Raw genomic sequence first — 20,096 nt, 5'->3', positions numbered from 1 at the left:
TCTAATCCTTGCGAACTTTTAATGTGATTACGAAAAAAATTGCTTGTATTGCTCGTTTATAAAACTTGATACTTTGGAGGAAGAAAGAAAGAAAGAAAAATTAATCGTTTCTTGAGCGAAAGGAGAGGGGAATCGCTTGAATTTTTAGTCGATTGATTTAATTATGATTTCGCGAGGGAGAAGAAAATATATGGAAGATAAAAGATTCGTTATTAGATATCATTCGCAAAAAAAAAAAAAAATGAACGACTTGATAATTGGAAGTTGGATTTATGTATCGTGTAAAAGTTTAATTTATTAAAAAAGGAAAAATGAGAGAATTTTCTATTTCTCTAGAGATAGATATTACAGATATTATCTTGTTTATTCGTTATACTTTTCAACGGAACTTATTCGAGGATAAGTTGGTGAATACCAGGCATTAAAGAAAATTGGATCGAACGAGTATTGCGTGGCATGAAAAGATTCATCCCACATCAATTGCCTCGACTTTCCTTATGGCGTGCAATTTTCAAAATTTAGAATCCCGATATGAAACACGAACTGCCGATATATAAGGTAACGTGATTGATGTTTATGTAACCTTATAGAGGTACTTATACTTTCCTTCTTTTTTCTTTTTCTTTCTTTCTTTTTTTTTTTTTTTTTGCTTAAGCTTCAAAGAAACAAGTATAAACATTTTGTTTTTTCGTCTACACAAGTAATAATCTCTGTTCCACAACAAAACATTTCAAGTTAATTGTGCGTACAATAATAAATATTCTACCATACGTAATCTTTTCCATTGAAAAATTTTATCAAACCGAGAATATTTCTGAAAACAACTCGCTAATAGAAGATATCACGAAAAAAATCATCATATATGAATACGATCACTTTGATTATTACATATCGAAAAAAAAGACGTTAGAAAAATGCAACTTTTGCAATGCAAAAGTTCGTAGTCCAAAAAAGGACAACTGTACTGTATAGTGTAATTAAATTAATCAAAATTTGCAACAGAAAAGGGGGTTAACTTACGCGTGGAATCAAGGCGGCAATATCGCGTTCGACGGAACACAAATATTTGTAGAGGAGAAAAGACGCGACTCTTTTTCTTTTTTTTTTTTTTTCGCATTTCGAATTATTCCAAGATTTTAATCGCCAATTAACGAAACGTTTCATCGCTAATTTTATATTACGTGGCCAATAAGATCGGGGGCGGATAGAATCGATTTAAATTTACGGAATACCTCGACCGAATAGTTGAAATTATTCGGGCAAATGAACGAGTCGGTTGAAAATTCGAATAATGGGGGCGCATTCGCTCGTCTCGATTATGTATTTCAATAGATTCGATACGATTCCTGCGGATCGTCCTTCCTTCTCCTTTTTCTAAAACGAAAAAAACTCTGTCGGCGCGCGAATAATTAATTTCGAGTTAAAAGGCACGTCGATGTAAATTAAACACAATATAATAAATCTCCGCTGCGATTTTTCCCCCGTCCACTCTTCATTCTATGGAATAATCGATGGAGATCGAAATAAATTGAGTCCAATTTTTATTTTTATCGAGTAGAAACGAGGACTTTTCAAGTTCCAAAACAGAATGTCGAAAGAAATAAAGATATAAAAATATCTACGATTGTCTAATTAATTTAATTCGATGCATTTTCTTGCTTTTAAACATTTTTGCTTCTGAAAAATCTACAGCTGAAAAAGCTTGTCGTTTCTTTTCCTCTCCATTACATAAGTAATAAAATCGATGGAAACTTGGTTAGATTCGAAAGCTGCTCCACGTGTTCCGTAGGTCGAACGAGGAAATTAACAAGAGGAACGGAAGCAACGAGAAGCATATAACGCTCCTCCAACAACACGATAAAGGAGTAGAGAGGGCGAGCAAATGCACACGTTATTGAGCGTACCGCCCCGCGTTGTATTAATTTTCGTTTACCTACCTTTCGTCGTTTAATCGAGGCCGCATTGTGCCACGGCACAATCGAGCAGCGCCAACCAAAATTTTACGATACGACGCGAATTTTTGCCATGTTCGGGGGAACGATTAGAAAGTTTGCCTTGTTGTTACATTAATTGTTAATGTTCTCGTTCTCGGTTTAACGAACAGGGAGGAGAGGAAGTTTTACCGTTCCGATAGCAGAGAAATTCAGGACACGTTTTAATAATACCTGATAACGACTATTAAGAGAGTCCTTAATGATAAGAATAATAATTTGAAAAATAATTTAAAATCTATCGTTTCTTCTAGATAAAATTTTTCGAGAAGAATTTTAATATACTCGATTCAAAATTTAATTTTTCTACGATTAAATAACTAAACTCGTTCTACCCGTCCGAGCTTCCCTTCCTCAAATTTCATAAACCGTCCAGTTAAATTAAAGTTAGCTCGAGCAAAAATTCAAACAACATCATCGTACGAAGAAATTTCATTTTCAGGATAAATAACCCCCGCATTTCCGCCCCTCAATTTCTGAATTCGCCGTACCTCGCCAACTCTGACCGTCTGAACAACTCATTTCCAGGGGATGATCCTCGTATCGAAATTCGCCATCTTCGGAATTGTCAAAGAAATTAACTCGTTTGCGTCCAATGACCATTAACAGCTCGGCCAAATCCTTGTTCCAACAGCCCCTACTATTTCATTGCCCTCCCCCCAAGCTTGCTACAACCCCTAGGAAACATATTCGCAAGATCGTTCGGTCTAATTTCCCCTTAAGGTCTTGTAACCCTGTGCGTTACAAGATACACGAATGATCCAGGCTACGGATACTCGAGGATGACTCGAGCTGTGAGAATGAACATCGTTACGTGGCTCGTTTTCCGGTTTTAATTAAATGGGAAATGGAGATATGGCTGTTTCTTGGAAGATGAGACCGGTCGATTGAACCAAGAACGCGTTTCCCCAATTGCTGAGAATGTGGTATAATTAACGAAGGGATCAACTTCGATGTCTCTTCCGAAGCATCGATTTTTTATTATCGAGCTGCCAATAAAATTGAACGACCAACATATTAATAAAGCAAAATGCACAATTTCAAATTTCTTTTGAACGAGTGTGAAATATTGTATTCTTTGGATATTTTATCCAGTCTACTCACGGAAATTTCCTTTTGTTTCGTACGAAATATGGTGTGGCGCAGAAATTATAATTTTTCAATCAGGTAGAATCAGAGAATCGAAAGAAGAAAGGCTTCGCCTAATTTTTTAGCAATAATTTAAATAATATAGAAATCGAATTTAGGAAGAATACAGAAAATTATGGAGGAATCTCTATCTTTCTGCATCGATACTTTTTACCAACTCCAACAGTTAAAATGATGGATGTAGAAATGTTTTTTCTTCTCCTCGTAACTAGGGATTAGTTATAACGTTCGGGATATCGATAAATTGCACGAGGAATTTTATTAGAGAAGCAAAGAAACGATCTAAAGATGCTGAAAATCGCATATTTGATATTTAAGAATCGGAATTCGAGGCTTTCGTAATACAAGATACTTTTTGCGAGAACAAAGTTGCAACAGACTTTATGCAACACCCTCCTACGGTTACACACGGTTTAGAATTTCCTGCTAAAATGATTTTATAGCTATAATTCCACAGCGATGTGGAATTCAAACGGATATTTTCACAACCGTAATGGAAGAAAATCTCTGCTAATTTGAATTCAACTCGCATAAAGTAATTTGATTACACCGTTGTTAATCCACATTTCTTTCAATCGTGAAACTATTCTAAAAATTAATTTGCTCGTTCAATATTCTCCTAAAAGAAAAAACTGGGAAAAAATATATATATATAGAATAAATCGCACAACAACAACGGTTGGCAAACTTTTCATTAAAACAATTCGTTCTACCGCAATCGCAACACGCGAATACCGATCCGCCTTAAAATTCATTATCGATGTTTCAAACTATTCTTCGACCACAATTTTGGCCAAATTGTTGTTGTATCGAATCAACCGTGCTTCGTATAATTCTTATCTTATGTTACGAAATCGACAAAAATTTTGTTTTCAACGATAATGAAATATCAAAAGTTTAAAGAATTAATTCCAAAGCTGAAGATGCTGATTATTAATTATTAATATCTTTTAAACAATATTATCCTTCGATATTGAATCACCAGTCTGCGAGTCTAATTCGAATGCAATGCTAATAATTTCGAAACAAAGAAACCTAATAATAATCTCAAACCTGTTGAAAAGAATTTCGTTAAAACAATCTCCCTGGGAACACTTTTCCTCCCGTACTTTACGTCAATCTCTGCACGCAAAAAAAGAGAAAAAAACTTATTAACCCCGTTAATTTCGATTCGCAGGGACAAAGATCCCTCGAACGGCGTTGAAAAGACGAGCGAATCCACAGGGGAGGAAGAGAAGAGGGGGCGAAGGGAGAAAAGAGGGCCAACAATCATCAACGATTATCGACGATACTCTGGACAGGAGCTGGAACGATCATCATCATCATCATTAAAACCTCATTTATCCGGGGTTAATCGCGTTACTCGATGCGCTGCCCGCCTTTTTCGATCCGGCCAATTCGAAATTTTAAATGGAGGGCTTTTAATAACGCGCAATTATAAATTGCGTTATTCGTATCTTGGCACGAGATTCACACATGTGTATACAGGAAAGGAAAAACGAAAATACCTAGGCCGTGTGCAACCGTAACGAAGGTAATTACATACACGCGATGCGAAAGCGAAAGGGTCATTACACGCCCACTCGACGAGGCAAAACACGGTTTACAATCCGACCCTTCCTCTCCTTCTTCCTTTTTCTTCCTTTTAGAGAACTTTTGTTTATCAGAGGCGAGGATGCGTCAGGGATTCGTCGCTTTCGAGAGAATTGTTCTCTCGGGCCTTGCTTTAAAGGGGATTGTTTCCGTGTAATTTGATCGAGTTTGGGGCAAGAAAGGAATTTTGTCTCGAAATCAAAAACGTTAAAATCGAGCGGTTTGTAATAGCGATGGAAAAACATTCGATCAGTGGAGAAGACGATTTCTAATCGTTCAAGATCCGAAAAAGGGAAACGATTCGAAGGATGAGCACAGATAGAGGGAAATAGAGAGTGTGTGTGTGCGAGTTCAAATTCCGTTTGCATCCACTTCGCAGTTGTCACGCAATGAAACCCGAATTCGTCACGATTCCGGGTCACGTGCGTTCGAAATAACGTAATCCGGGAGACCAATAGCCGCCAATTAATATTCCGTATCGAGATATCGATGAATCGGGGACCGACATTGCCAGACACGTCGGTTTCCCGTGTCGGCGGCCCTCCGCAAACAATATGTTGCGCAAACGTAGAAATCCTGCCCCGATCGAATGGGGAGTCGTTTGTGCAGCGAAAAGAGAGACACAGGCGGCTAATCAATCCGTGGAGAACCCGATCGAAATCGATAATTTGTTACTTTCAATTGTGGGAAGAGGGGGAGGGAAGAATTGGTTGGCAGGTCGCGTTCGAAATTTTGCAACCTCGTTTGGACGGTTTGCATCGTACAGAGAATTCTTTTTCTGGGATATGAATTTCGATGAGATTAGAAGGGGAGGTGAAATTTGTCCGATCGAAAAATTCTAAAAGAAAATCCCTCTTTTTATGGAAAATATTTTCCTCGACATCTTTCTTCGAGACGTTTTCCGCGAGGTATTCAAAGAAAATGGATTACTTTACGAATTCTTCGTCAATCGAATTAAAAAAAAAAACAACAGCACTTAATTCTGCCCCTATAAAAATAAATAAATAACGCCACGAAACGCGTCACCAAGTTTTCAAACGAACGACAGAGAGAATCGAAATCCACCGATGAAATGTATTTCGCGATTTATTATATAGGAGCTACAATTGAAAATAGAAAAAAAGAGAGACAGAGAGAGAGAAAAGCAAAATTTCATTCGTCGCGTAGCTTGTCCATTCTGTCTTGTTCGCGGTTCGAGGGTATGAAATAAACAAAAATTCATCGATAGCCAGGCCGGAGGTAATACAAGGCAATCGTTACAATCGTAATTCAGAGACGCGCGAGCAGAATAGGGAACAACTGGTAGGAACAATTGATATCGCCTATGGAAAACAGGATAACGTATATTCTCAATTTCGCCGCCTGGCCAAAATTACTGCGACCGTAGTTTTATTTATTGTCCGCGGCAGAAGACGAAGGGCCGTGTCATAAACCGATAGCGAACGAGATAAATCCTCGTATCTCATTTTCCTCCTGTTCGCGGAAAACGAAAATTCTTTAGGTGGAAAAATTAATCCCGATTTGTAAATTTTGCTCGTTAAACTCGAGAACTAAAAAAGTTCCCTCGAACTTTTTCTTTTTGCACGAGAGAAAGATTCGAGAAGAGAAATAAAAAATCATTTCGCGCGAATATCGAGTGTTGGATAATTCAACGATGGAATGATTTGATGAGAAAATATTATTAAAAAAAAAAAAGGAAAATAGACAAAATTAACGATGAAAGATAACAGATTGAAGGGAAATTATCGATTAATCGATATTATAGGATATTTTTATAAGCGTGTAATAATTTCACAGATAAAAATATTCGATCGATTAATACGAAATAGCCATTTAAAATGTCTTATATCGAGTAAATTTCCACTGTTTGAAATTTATATCGTTTCGAATGGAAGAATTTAATTCGAAATTCGAACAACTCGAAGATTGAAGATCCGGTCTCCTGGAACGGATTGTGTTTGAATTTCGAGGGTCTACTGTACTTGCCTTTCCCGTTGGAAATATTACGCGAGCGTGATTCCCGTGGATCGAGTAAATTAATATTTGCCACTGTTTGAATGAAACGGTGGAGAAAAAAACGAGGTCGATGAGAGAGAAAAAGAGAGAGGGAGGGAGGAGTAGAGAGGGAAATTGCGAGAATAAGGTAATGATAAAAAATTGAACAGCTGTGGGAAACGTTTATCGTATAACCAGTTATATGATTAACACTTGAATGTAAATTTTTAAAAAGTATGGAACGTATGGAACGTTTATCAATTATGTTAATTGATTTGACAAAAAATCGTCATTTCCATCAAAATGCAATCTTCTCCGCGTTCTATTTCTAAATGGTCTCAAACTTTTCCTCTCTTTTTCATTTCAATTAACACGTCTTTCAAATTTACCATAGAAACACGTTGAATTTCATTTCATCGAGGGCAACTTTCTAAATCTAAATCCCAAACGATCTGATCAAATCTAGGAAAAAAGAGCAAAGAGAACAGAGATCGCCAGCCAGCAAACATCGAGCAAAACACGAAAAAAACCCCTCGAAACTACGTCTTTCGAACCGAAATGTATTCTAAATATTTTTCCAGAAAACAAGGGGAAAAAAAGGAGATTTCCTCTCGAGTAGTGGATGTGACGGGGTGGAAGAACGCGAGTGTAAACACCGCCTTAAACAAGCTGTCCAGAATCGAATTCTCGCGAGGAAAGGTTTGAAACCGCGGGAGAGTGTGGAGAGTCCATTTAGCCCGAAGGATCGCGCGCATCTTTATGCAGATGGACACGGGCGCTTTGTAAATTTTCAGGACGAGCACCTCTTTAGAGAGGAACCGGATGGGCGTGTTGTTGGCCTCGTGGCAACACGCGCTTTGCGGATTTTTCAATCACGTTTCCGTACTGACAGAATTAATAAAGCGGCGCGTGAAAGAGAGAGAGAGAGTTTCCAGACTCATTTCATGCAGAATCGAATTGGATTTCCAGGTCGAGTGTGTATCCGCCCGTAACAGAGAGACACGGACGCGTCCCTTTGATGTGCCGCACGACCTCTCGCTTTCTCCCTTTGTCTCTATCTCCTGGCCGCGATGAAACGATAGCATCTCGTCTCTCGTTACTTCGTTACATCGCCGCCGAATAATCGGTTTATAAAAAAATCTTCTCCCCACGGGCGAGAAATCTCTATCATACACGTTAATAAGCGCGTTGAAAAATTCGAAAACGCGAGACGAATAGATCGGTTTCCAATGGAAACGTTGCAATTTTGTTTAATTAAACCGAAGGAAATTTTGTTTGGGACAATTCCAATGGAAGGAGGACGAATAATTAAAATAAAATAATACAGCAATCGTTGATACCGTGATGGTAAGAAAGAAACGAATGGCGAAAAAACAAAAGGAGAAGCATAATTGGTTGCTAAACACGGTATAATTGGGGATCGATCGAGCAAAGTTCATTTCCCGAGGAGGAAATCCGATGAGACCTAGAATCTATCGAAAGATCCTGTCGTCCTGTACGATCGCGAGCGAGTCGGGGAGGGGTTTTAACGGCAGGGTCGAGGGTTGAGGCCAGTTGAGCTCGGTTGGCCGAGGATTGGTACGTTTTTAGTGGTTGCAGCACTCGAACGTGCCAGAGCGAATATATTCTCCGCGAGTGCACACATGCACACACGCGTGCTGAAATAGATACCAGTGAATTCGCCCGCTCGCGGTGATTTCGAACGTGCGTGTGCGTGTCCGCGCGCATACACCGGGGATATAGCCTTTATATTCTTGCTCTCCCGGTTCAAAAGCGCCGAATATTTTCCCTCTAATTTAATTTCAACCAGTGGCGAAGTGCGGCACACGCAGCATTACTTCGCACGTATCTACGTGGCGAGGAAGGGATTGAGATTGAGACGAGGGGAAAGGAGAGCAAGCGATATATAACGTTGGTGACTTTTTAAAAGATCGATTATGGGAATCTCTTCGATGCTTCTTTTTTTTTTTTTTAATCTTGTAATCTTCTCGCTCGAATTTTTATATCGAATTAATTATGATTTAGATTCTAATTTGAATGTTTGGATTTTTTCTTCTTTTTTTTGAATTGCGAGAAAATGAGAATACGTTAGATAGGTGATTTCGAAGAGAAAGGAGTGATTGGACACAGTTGAGAAAAAGATTTACGATTCTTTAAAGTATCGCAGGGAGATCGCTAATTTACAATTTACTTGTTCCAGTGTTATCCACGGCGAGGAACGCAACGGCATCCTCCGATTCAAACTCGACGAGGATCGCAACGGGCGAGGAAGATGACGAATCGTTGTCGAATATCACGCTGGAGAAGTTCAAGGAAGAGTTCAAAGAAAGGTACAGAAGACTGATACCCTACATGACATTCTACGTGGCCCACAACTTCGTGAACGGTCAACCGCCGATTTCACAAGGGACATCCGCGAAAGACGCGCAACAAGTTATCCCCCTGGTGAGAAAAAATCAACAGGCTAATCCGCAATTCGCCAGGACGTACACGGGGCCACGAAGGGAGAATAATTATCGCGCGAACGCTCGTAGCCAAGAGAAGTTCGTGCCATCGGTTCAATACGATCCGAGAAACGTGGGGGCCGACAACGACTACTTCACGCCAGTGAGATACAGCTCGGAGAAGATCAATTACGAATACGACTCGACGCCGTATCAGGATCAAAAAGTAGCGGTGTATCCTGGAATACCGACGGTGACCAACGGCCAGAATTCCCGCAAGGAGAACAGATACTATGGAAACGGGAGACCGTTGCGACCTTACACGACAAACGGCAATAGGGAACACCTTCCCAGGAAGCAACCGACCAAACCTGTCCACGGTGGCAATCTTCGGGATGACTACGTTCTGGATTATAACGTCAGGCCGGGTAGCAACGCCCCTATTAATTATCCAATCAAGGATTTCCAAGATCATCGGCAAGTTCCTGTCTATCCAAACACGTTGGAACTGATACCTGGGTTGAGGCAACCGTCGTTGCTTCCTCAATTACCACGAAATCCTAACGTGAATCTCGAGCAGATACTGGAGAGCTTCCAACTGAGCGAACGTTTGCCAGAAATGTTGAACAACGACAATATAGATAATAGCCTGAGGACGTTGGTCGAGATACTGAATATTCTGCACAGCACGAAGAAAGAAGAATTCCCCCAGATTCAGGCGCCCCCTCTGACGCCAGCAGTAGCGGCAAGGGTGCCGCAGAAGGCGGCCAATTTTAAAGCACGGCCGCACACGAGGCCGAAAGTGATTACGGAGTCGAGATTTCAGGCTACTCCCAATCCGATATACCTGACCGACGACCCTGAACGATACAAGGGAACCTCGTACGAGGAGGAAGGGAGACCGAAAGGATCGCCTCAACCGGGTTACAACGCGAACAGTTTGACGAACAACGTGGTCGAATATTATATCCCCGTGGTGCAAGAGATACCGACGAGGTACAAAGAGACATTCCTACCTACGATCAGACCCACGCAGCCTGACGAGATTCCTGTTGATCACTCTTACGCGATCACGGAAGATATAAGAGAGGATATATTGCAGAAAGAACAATTTCCCTTTCTTACCACAGAGAGCCCGACGCTTTACACTTATCACGCGCAACCCGACGACGTTTCGAAGCAAATTGTTCCGCAGACGGGATTGAAGTATGGGGCTACACGAGGAAAGGCTAATGTCGATTATCCAGCCTATTCCAGTATACCGCGTACGAATTTCAGTTGCAAGGAACAACGGTATAAAGGATTCTTTGGCGATCCAGAGACCGGATGCCAGGTAATGTTTCACTGTTTTCCCCATTTGTTGATGTGAAGATATTTCGGAACGAACAATTCCAAGTAGAGAATGTTATCAATCATTCTTTTAAATAGAATGTTTATAGATGAGGAGATAGGTAGAGGATGTTTGGATCACCAATTCGGGGAATACGCTGTATTTTCTTTTTTTTTTTTTTTCCCCTCCTCTTTTCTCTTTTTCTGATTAAACACGGTAAACATAGAACTATTCCTAATGTAAAAATAAATAAATAAATGGAAACCACGAAACAAAAACTTTTAAAACCTATTCCGAAAACTCGTGTAATAATGATAATGTTGTTCTTTCAGGTGTGGCATTATTGTGATCTTAACGGTGGTAAATCGTCGTTTTTATGCCCGAATGGTACGATATTCAGTCAAGTGGCATTGACGTGTGACTGGTGGTTCAACGTTAAATGCGAAACTACGACTCAATTGTACGTGTTAAATGAACGACTTTACAAGTATATACTGCCGATAATGCCAAAATTTCCAGAGGATTTCACCGGTCCAGAGGTAGATCGGTATTTGGAAATCAAGTTTAAGGAAATGGAAGCGAAATTGAAAGAAAAAAAGCTGAAGAAGCAGCAGGAAGAGAAAGAAAAAGAGAAAGAGAAAGAAAAAGAAAAGCTCAAGGATAAGCAACAAATACAAGAGAAAAAAAATAATTGATATATCTAATTTATAATAATTACTTTAGTTTGTTAAATTATTGTAATTTTGCTGGTTCAAATCTAGCATGCATTTACCGTATCTTTGTTGCCATTATTTGTTATAAATAGCAACGAATGATTATAGGTTGTGTCACTTAAATATCTTCGGATGTGAAGAAATTTTGTGAAACTTAAAAATGTGCAATATTTTTGTTATAGATTTATGTGTGATTTTCTTTTTATATATATATATACATACATATACATTTTTTTTTAGCGTATAAGAAAAATTTTTTTATAAGATCTCTATATTGAAGAAATCAAATTATTTTACCACGATGAAATATTTATATCTATAAATGTTATATCTAATTATTCAAGCCCTTAAATCAATTATAAATGCGAACGGACACGGATAATCGATAATGTCAATAAGTATTTCTCTTTCCCCTCTAGTCATATTTGTACAGTGTAATTATTTATGACAAGATTTAATATATTACTTTATAAAAAATTATTACATTTATATATGCATTTCAAAGATTAATGTTGGTCTTTAATTTGTTAAATACATCATATTCAATGATAAACAAATATATAAGAAATTAATTTGGAAAATCTTCCACTTTTAAGGGAAAAATTTCTATAATTAAAATTATATATTGTGACAAATTAATTCTTAAAGTTTATAAGTTATACTCGATATTATACTCGCAATATAAAATAAAATTATTTATTTATCATTTAATACGGATATTTTCTTATGACACATGCAACATAATTTCTAATAATTTTTTCGAATATCTAGTAACTTTTTAATTAAAACATAGAGAAAATTGGTTCAAACTTACCTTTTGCGCCTGTTGAATTCTCTTGAGGTTCTCGGACACGTCGTCAAACACTTTATAAAACTCTTCCAGCATTTCTTCATTCTGATAAACACATATTAAAATAAAAACATATTATTTCTTTAAAATGCATTGATAAATAATAATTAAATCATTCATATTATATTATATTTATATAATACAAACCTTCTTAATTAATGGTTGATAAATATGTGTTTTGTGTGATCGTAGCATACAATGTGAACAACCCGATATATCACAATTTTGACAATAATATCCTACTGGTTCATTACACCGTTCTGAACACGTATTTCTTATAGTGAAAGAATTTTCACTATTGTCTTCTGTTAATATTATTTTTGTATGATTTTGTAGTGCTTTCCCATGAATCTAACAAAAAATATAAATCCAAATATTTGTTTAAGATATAGTTTGTTATATTTTTATTTTATATTATATAATGTCATTTCTTTTGAATTTATAAATATATAATAATATATTCTAACAAAAGTAAATAATAATATATTAAGAAAATCATAATTATTTACTAAATAATATACCTTTGTATAACAAATATTGCAAAAAAGAACAACACATTGTAGACATTTTATAGTTGCTTGAATTCCGCATTCATAACATAATCCTGGAAATAAGACATACTTTATTTTAATTTAAAATATGATTTAAAATAGTTTATCATTTTCTAATAAGATACACACCTTTTATGCACTGTTGCTTTGATTTAGAAGTAGATAATTTAGAAAAAGAAATGTCTAAATCATCGGTAATTATTGGTCGATTATGCGACATGACCATTAATCCTAATGTATATATATGTAAAGGTAATGAAAGTATATGATCATCTTCACATTGTGAAACTACATTACATAGAGGACAAGGTTTATTAACAAATAATTTCATACACTTGTCACATATTGTATGTCCACAATCTAATAATAAAGGAATAACACCACGTAAAGGAACAAATTCTGAAACAAACAAAATAAACAAGCGTTTTCAATATTTTTTTTAATTATATTTTGCAAATAAATATTTATAATGATATCTACATAATGTTAAGAACATCAATCTCTTATTATTCTAACCTCTAAAATAATATTCATACCTTTAACATTTGTAAAGAAAAGCAACGTGCAAGATAATGCTACATATATATTTATTACTAAAATATTACTAATTGGTACGTATATTTATAAAAATACACAAATAAATTTTCGCAAAACAATTATGATAAAAAGTTTCAAACAAATATATTATATATTATTAACGTATACAAGATATTAATGGATGAAAAAAAAAAATGCCGGTAAATGTGATTCGAATATTCAACAATTACCTTGAAAAATAAATTGATGTTTGCACTGTATACAATACACGTTTCGAAGTTTTGTAAGTGGAAAATTGTAATTATGAATATACTTGTTGTTTTTGCGTTTAGTTAACATTTTTGTTCACTATAAATTGTTAACTTGTACAATCACCAATTTCGAACACGCACTACACGAATTAATGTACCATTTGAAATTTGCACGCTGCGATATAACACGCGGAAACTCAAGAATGGGGCGGCACACGTTTGAATTCTAGCCCAGTGCCGGCACAAGATGTTGGCACTTATATATTTCAATATTATTTCAATGATATTTCAATATATAGTACGAAATATTTAATATATATATCTGATAATTAATTAAACATTGAATTCTATATAGATAGATCATAATCAAAATATTAAATTTAATTTAATTTAATATTATATTTTATATGATTATAAAATAATGCATCATTACGTGCCCTTTCTATATATAATTAATTTAAAATTTTTTTTGTTAAACAATAATTTAATCTGTTATTTTGATTTCACATTAAGATAAAATTAAAACTTCAAATTTATTATATTATTATCACATTAATACTTAAAAAAAAATTAAATGTAATATAAAAAATTATGAAACTTGTATTATTCACTAACGAACTAAACGATAACTTCAGTGCATTGGATTTCTTTCTCGTTCGAATAAATTCAAAATTTTATATTCCTTCTTTTCATATTTTTTATTTTGTATTAATTACAAAATAATAGCATAATATTAATTATAATGATGCATACATATAAATATATACATATATATATATATATATATTATTATATTTATTATAATATTCGAATAAATATTATTTTATTTGTAAAAATATTTCACTTATCTTACCTATATATTTTACAATTTATAAAATTTGAAAAATATTATCAATCACTTAAAAAATTAATCATAATGATTTTAATAAAAAAATTATAAATTTAATAATTCACTTATAAACACTTATTATAAAAATAAAATGGAAAAATGTCTTGCGCAGTTTGTCACGAACTTCAATAGTACGTGTGATCGGTAACATCCTAGTGTAAAACCGGTGCAATTGTAGTCACGTGATAGCGAATAGCTCACAATTCTCAAGACAGATGCCGTTGCAATCTTGAGAACTGCACAATTTGGCAAAAACATAAAAAGTGAAGTGGATAAACAGCAAAGTTATGTTGAATTCATTGGATTCTAGGTGCGGTCGCGACCAAAGATCCGTTATGATCCCACCTAATGCAAACGCTCCAGCGAGTAAGAGGATCGCAAACTTTGAACATCACATTTTAACTAGGTATTACTCGTAATTGTAATATTATAAATAGAAACATAATTTACATTCTCCATGATGGTTAAATACAAATCTTATATTGCAGTACTATACATATTGCAGTGTATACATGTCGCATGATGGAATGATGTTTTCTTCTATCATTTAAAGAAATATCCAATATTACTGTAAATGTTTATAGCTGCATATATTAGAAGTACTTCTTCAGAAATTTACTTATATACATTATTTATGTGATAAAGGTCATCAGTTGTATTTAGAAAAGAATATTCAAGTTTATCATTAGAAGAGTAAAAATAGAAAATCAAACTGCAATCTGCTATCTTTTAACATTTGCACGGTAAATATGCAATATTTTTTAAGTATTTAAGATTTTATATAGATATATTTCCATCTATAGATTTTGTAATTATATGTTATCTGTTTAACATAGAATTAAAAATTGAAAAGGTATTGCTTGCATCAAATAATAGTCAAAAACATACAGAATTCATAATACGTATTTTAAATATAACAAAATATGATCAAAATTCATCATGAATTAAAAATTCTAGGTTCAAATTTCAATATAAAATGCAACATCGTTATACTTGAGAAATAATCGCAACAATGTGCGTGATTCTAAGTAAAATTACCCAGCTGACTAGACATCCAACTGACAATTATTCGAGTTTTCATCTTTACGTAATCGTCGCGATCGCGCGTGGCCACAAACCATAGGATAGGCGAGGCAAGAAGAAAGAGGAAGCGAGATATCGGATTTAGGCCGCCGTTCCAAACAACAATATATATGTTGATGCATGTATGTATGTATGTACGTATGTATGTAGAGGTGAAGCGGTCTCTGGACTAGGCAAGCTGAGCGAAAGAGCTGTGGCAAGGTCTAGGCTGGCTAGCATTCAAGGTCGCATGCACAGCGCAAAAGCCCCCGGATCTATCCCCGCTCCAGATTTCTAGCGCCCTTTGCCTCTTCACCTTCTTTGTCGCTCTCACATATGCGTAACACATTTTACTTTCCTCTCTCTTTCCCTCTTTCTCTCACTCCTCTATCGTTTCTCCCTTCTCCTCGGTCAATCGAGTCTCCTCTTGCTCTTTCCTGTAATACACTCTCGCTCCCTCCTGTTCCTCTCATTCCATCCTCCTCCCTCTTTCTCTCAGCCCCTTCCTAATCGCCTGCTATTCCCCTCTCACGCCGCTTTGCCCTTTCCGCGTGCAACATCGATTTACTCATAAAAATTCCCCGCGTTCAACTTTATCACTCGTCTATTACTTCCTGGTCGATGTTCGACGTCTCTCGTTCTCAAATTTATCGTTGTAATAAATGCAACAAAAGCATGATCGATTCGTGGGGTAATTTAGCAGCAATGCCTGACGTTACTTGAATTGCTTATTTACATGTCTTCTCATGCATTCGCATATACATATATGCGGAGTAGGCACGTGTATTATTGACACGCGCGACTTGCCAGCTAGGTATAAAGAGGAACAAGGATGCGCTGAGTCTAGTAAAGAAACGGAATCTCTGACTCGAAGGCGCAAATTCAAACTTGCTTTGTCCCGCAAATTTATATGAATAAAGTAGTAACATGGAATGAAAAATAGTTTTGTGGAATTCTTATCTGAATAAATGGTTCGTGTTTAAAGATAATTACACAAAGTAATTACACAAAGATCAAATTCAGCATATGATTATAAATATCAAGTAACTTATACGTATAACTATATTATGATTGAACAATATGCAATGCTTATTGTAAAGTTATTTATTAGAATATAGAGAAATTCAATGGTTAATATCAAAAATATCAATATCAAATCTTTAAATGTTCTTACATCTTTATAACTATGAATATTATATATTGCATAATGTTTATTATGATATAATTTAATAGTAGATAACGTTTTATTTTATTTATCTATTTCCATTTATTTGTCTTTTCCTCTCAAAAGCAGAAAGGAAACTGAGTAGGATGTTGGATATCTCCTCTTCAAGCACAATACACAACTTGTTGAAATTTACTTGTAGTAAACAAAGGGCCAATGTATATTATCATGACGGTATCTTCAAAAATGGAATTTTCATCCATAAGAAACATATTATAAGCGAGATGAAGTTTATTGTAACGTATATATATCACTTCATTTCAATATGAATTATTTGTTATGTAAATTCTTACAGAATAGAATGCCAGAATATAGATTTCGCCATTATTTATCTCTCCAAAAAATTTTACTAATATTCCGAATATACTTAATCAATCTAGATATTATAGCCACGATGTTCCAACACGATTCCATATATTCCGTTGACCTAGATTAGACATTAAGCGAAGAGATTCGCATTCCCCGTTTCCCTCCAAGCATGATGCCGTTGAAAGAAACAGATACATCAACGCGCGTTTTATAACCGCGAAACGAGTCCTGTGATCCGACAAACAGGCGTAGTAGCATTTTAGCGACGCAAAAATGCAAGGTGAAACTAGATTTCCGAGTAGGTTAATATGGAAGCTGAGCAAAGAATTCCTTGTCGCAGGACTCGCGGCCACTCCCATAGAGAAAAATAGAGATAGAGACTGTAAGAAACAAAGATGGAAGTGTGAAATAGAGTGTATGGAATAGTCTGTGAAAAAGAGAGATCAATAAATAATTTTGAACTAGTGAACGGACAGAAAGCCATCGATTGAAATTTTCATCATGCTTTCGCACGCGCATGTTCGTTCAATTATTTATTCACGGAATAGCGAACGGACAAACGGGCGTCGTTGTTGGCGAGAAAACGAGCGAGCGAACTGTTTGACGATGAAAGGGGGGAGGGAGGGGGGAAGGAAGAAAGAAGAAAAAAAAAAAGAAAAAAAACAAAGAACAAGATCCAAAATTTTCAGACGTTGTGGAAAGTTTCAAGAGAGGTAACGTCATTGAAAGGCTAATCCTGCCCCGGTATACCGTTTCTTTCTTCGCAGTTCAAACTTGGCGAAGATAGCTTGGGATACTACAACTAATTTCACATTTAGCGTTCACGCGTCGAATTTAAACTAACACGTGATCTCGCCGCGTTATTATTAGGTGTACCATATAAAGCGTAGCCGGTGGTTTCTAGCGAATTTCTGTTCCGACACTCGGCCGTTTTGTGTTTTAATATCGCTCGCGTTCACGTTCGCGTCACCGTGGCAGCGTCCGCGCTTTAAATTCATTTCACGAAGTGCAGCAACGTCGGGTTTGAAAAAGGGCGACGCACGTCGTCCTCGACGTTTTCAACGGCAGGTTCGCGTTACACAAGCGCGTGGAATTACAATATCGGATTTCATTTTCCGTTCATAGGAGCGTAGATTTCTCGGAGAAAAGAGAGCCAGAACGCTCCCAAGTGAAATTTGCCGCGCGGTGAACGGTTTTGCGCGATCACCGCTTCTCCTGTCCTCCTTTGGAGAGGACAAGTATATTCTATACTAGCAGAGGCCCGGCTAGGATGCTAGGCGTTTCCTTTGAGCACGATATAGTTCGTTGAAAATGCTTTCAGAGGCGTGGTGGAAGAGAGGCACTCGTTTGATGAAGCTGTACAGCTCCCCTGGAAACGAGAGTTGGCTTCCAAATACCGATTAACCATACATCCATTTTTCTCACGAGTCCTATTAATCGTTTAAATTTTTCTAACCTGTTGAACATTGTGGAAATGGTGAAGAATCCGACACATGCATATCTAATAATTCTTCTAGCACCTTGACGACCCATTCTTCTCGCTCTATCGCGCGATCGATTAATTATACATTCATAATTCCAGCTGCGATGATATTCAATGTAATTCAAGACAACGCTTATCCTCCCCCGCATCTCTTTTACCAACCGGCCTGTAAAAGGGAATCTTTGTCAACTCGCCTCGTTATTCGTCTGTCGTCGTTCGAAGACCGATACACCGACGCATAAATGCGTGCGTTTCGTACGCATTGCGTGAATCCGCATTCATGGAAAGAGGAACGATGATACGAAGCGGATGCTGTGTATTCAGCCAGGAATCAGCAGCAGCTGAATTCCGTGGAAATTTTCGTGGGTTCCCCAACGTGGGCAATAACGTGGATTCGGCCATCGTTTATCACCACTTGTAGCTCTATTCTGGCCGACCTAACCGTTTTCCTCGTGGAGGAAGAAGACACGAGAGGGTTAAACCATCTCGCTTCTGCGACGGTTGTTTAGCCGGGTCATGACGCATGTACATACCCTCTTTCAACCCCTTATTTTCAGACCGTTTTCCCAGGTATCGTTGCCATTACCTTCTCTCGTCACCGCTGCCAGTGTATCTCTTTCCTTTCTTTTCTTTTCCTTTTTTTTCTTTCATCTCTCTCTCTCTCTCTCTCCTCTCCGTTCTCCCCTGCTCACTTTCCGAGCGAATTGAGGGCTCGACGACAACGACGACGACACGAACACGCCTGTGTAAACCGTCCCATTCTCCTGCAACTATATATACCTATATACAATTGCTGTTTCCCGACGTACGAGGGAGACAGTGGTCTGGCACGCGACTCCCGTGGCTTCCTCCACGTTCCCATTCTACTTTTGCTCCATCGACGCACAGCTGATCCTTCTTCCCTCGTGTCTGGCCAGATACCATCCTCGCTCTAGAGGGGGAGGAAAAAAAGGAAAAGGAAAAAAGACCAGCGTGCCGTGGAAAGTCAATGAGACAGCTGTAGCCTGAACTAACTCCTTCAACAAGATTGATAATGAACTCTTCCGGATGGATCGATTGGAAACAAGATATTATTTATATAGTTCTCTCTCTCTTTTTTTTTATTTATACAATCCATTCTCCATTTTTCCTGGCCAGTTTCTAACTTCCAAGAACCACCCTTAACGGATAAAGATGCGGGCTAACGAGGGACGCTTTACTTTCCCTCCAGAAGGTTTTTCATCAGTCTTTGACACGGCGAGGCACACTTCGCGATGAGAAGAAAGTTTACGGCAAAGATAGTATTAATTAACTGCTCGTGTATTAATGCTTCGTTTCGTAGTAATCGAAACAAGTAACGAACGTCGTCGTTCTCGCCTTCGTCATCGCTGTACACTGTCCACGTAGCGTGAAACTTTTAATATTCCATGGTATCGTTCCTCCTTCTTTTTCTTTCTTTCCTTCTTCTTCTCCTCTTTCTTTTTTTCAACTAAAAATCACGCGAACTCTGCAACACAGACGGATCAGCGACGAGATCGAAGTGATCGCGACGAGGGGGGAGGGATAAAGGAGAAGGAAAGGAAATTAACAATACCTCTCTTTTTCTCCCTATCGTCAATTTTATTGCGACTTCCAGATAGGCAGATTCATCGTGGCCGGTTGATTGCACGCTATCTACTCCGAAGACCGAGATATGCGCACGGAAGATGATGAAGTGAGATGAAGTGATCGATAGTCGAGGGACG

At 37.1% G+C, this 20,096-nt stretch overlaps 2 protein-coding genes and 1 long non-coding RNA gene across 5 annotated transcripts in view; 2 read left to right on the top strand and 1 right to left on the bottom strand.

Moving 5' to 3' along the window:
- Positions 1-12,452, top strand: part of LOC108004229 (uncharacterized) — a 43,320-nt gene extending 30,868 nt beyond the window's left edge. The window contains exons 3-4 of the mRNA XM_017066986.3: positions 8,929-10,505; positions 10,835-12,452. Coding sequence (XP_016922475.1) covers positions 8,929-10,505; positions 10,835-11,197 — 1,940 coding nt within the window. The 3' untranslated portion in view covers positions 11,198-12,452. The remainder of the gene's footprint in view (positions 1-8,928; positions 10,506-10,834) is intronic.
- LOC108004218 (RING finger protein 17) overlaps positions 1-14,396 on the bottom strand; it is a 192,527-nt gene extending 178,131 nt beyond the window's left edge. For 2 of the 3 annotated variants that reach the window (XM_028668258.2, XM_017066964.3), the window contains exons 1-5: positions 13,384-13,769; positions 12,746-13,015; positions 12,587-12,669; positions 12,213-12,416; positions 12,030-12,110 (exon numbers count right to left, since the gene is read on the bottom strand). In XM_028668258.2, the coding sequence (XP_028524059.1) occupies positions 12,030-12,110; positions 12,213-12,416; positions 12,587-12,669; positions 12,746-13,015; positions 13,384-13,492 (747 nt within the window). In that variant the 5' untranslated portion in view covers positions 13,493-13,769. Of the gene's footprint in view, positions 1-12,029; positions 12,111-12,212; positions 12,417-12,586; positions 12,670-12,745; positions 13,016-13,383; positions 13,770-14,257 lie in introns of those variants that run through there. The other variant, XM_062079100.1, reaches the window with a different exon arrangement.
- A 101-nt stretch (positions 14,397-14,497) lies between these two features.
- Positions 14,498-17,358, top strand: LOC107994459 (uncharacterized). Its single transcript, XR_001765326.3, has 3 exons — positions 14,498-14,699; positions 14,782-15,036; positions 15,251-17,358. It is a non-coding gene; the product is annotated as an uncharacterized LOC107994459 (long non-coding RNA).
- The last annotated feature ends 2,738 nt before the right edge of the window (positions 17,359-20,096 follow it).

This window comes from Apis cerana, linkage group LG9 (assembly GCF_029169275.1).
Source record: "Apis cerana isolate GH-2021 linkage group LG9, AcerK_1.0, whole genome shotgun sequence".
NCBI lineage: Eukaryota > Metazoa > Arthropoda > Insecta > Hymenoptera > Apidae > Apis > Apis cerana.
Note: the sequence above shows the minus strand (reverse complement) of the source record. Positions and strands in the feature narration are given on the sequence as shown.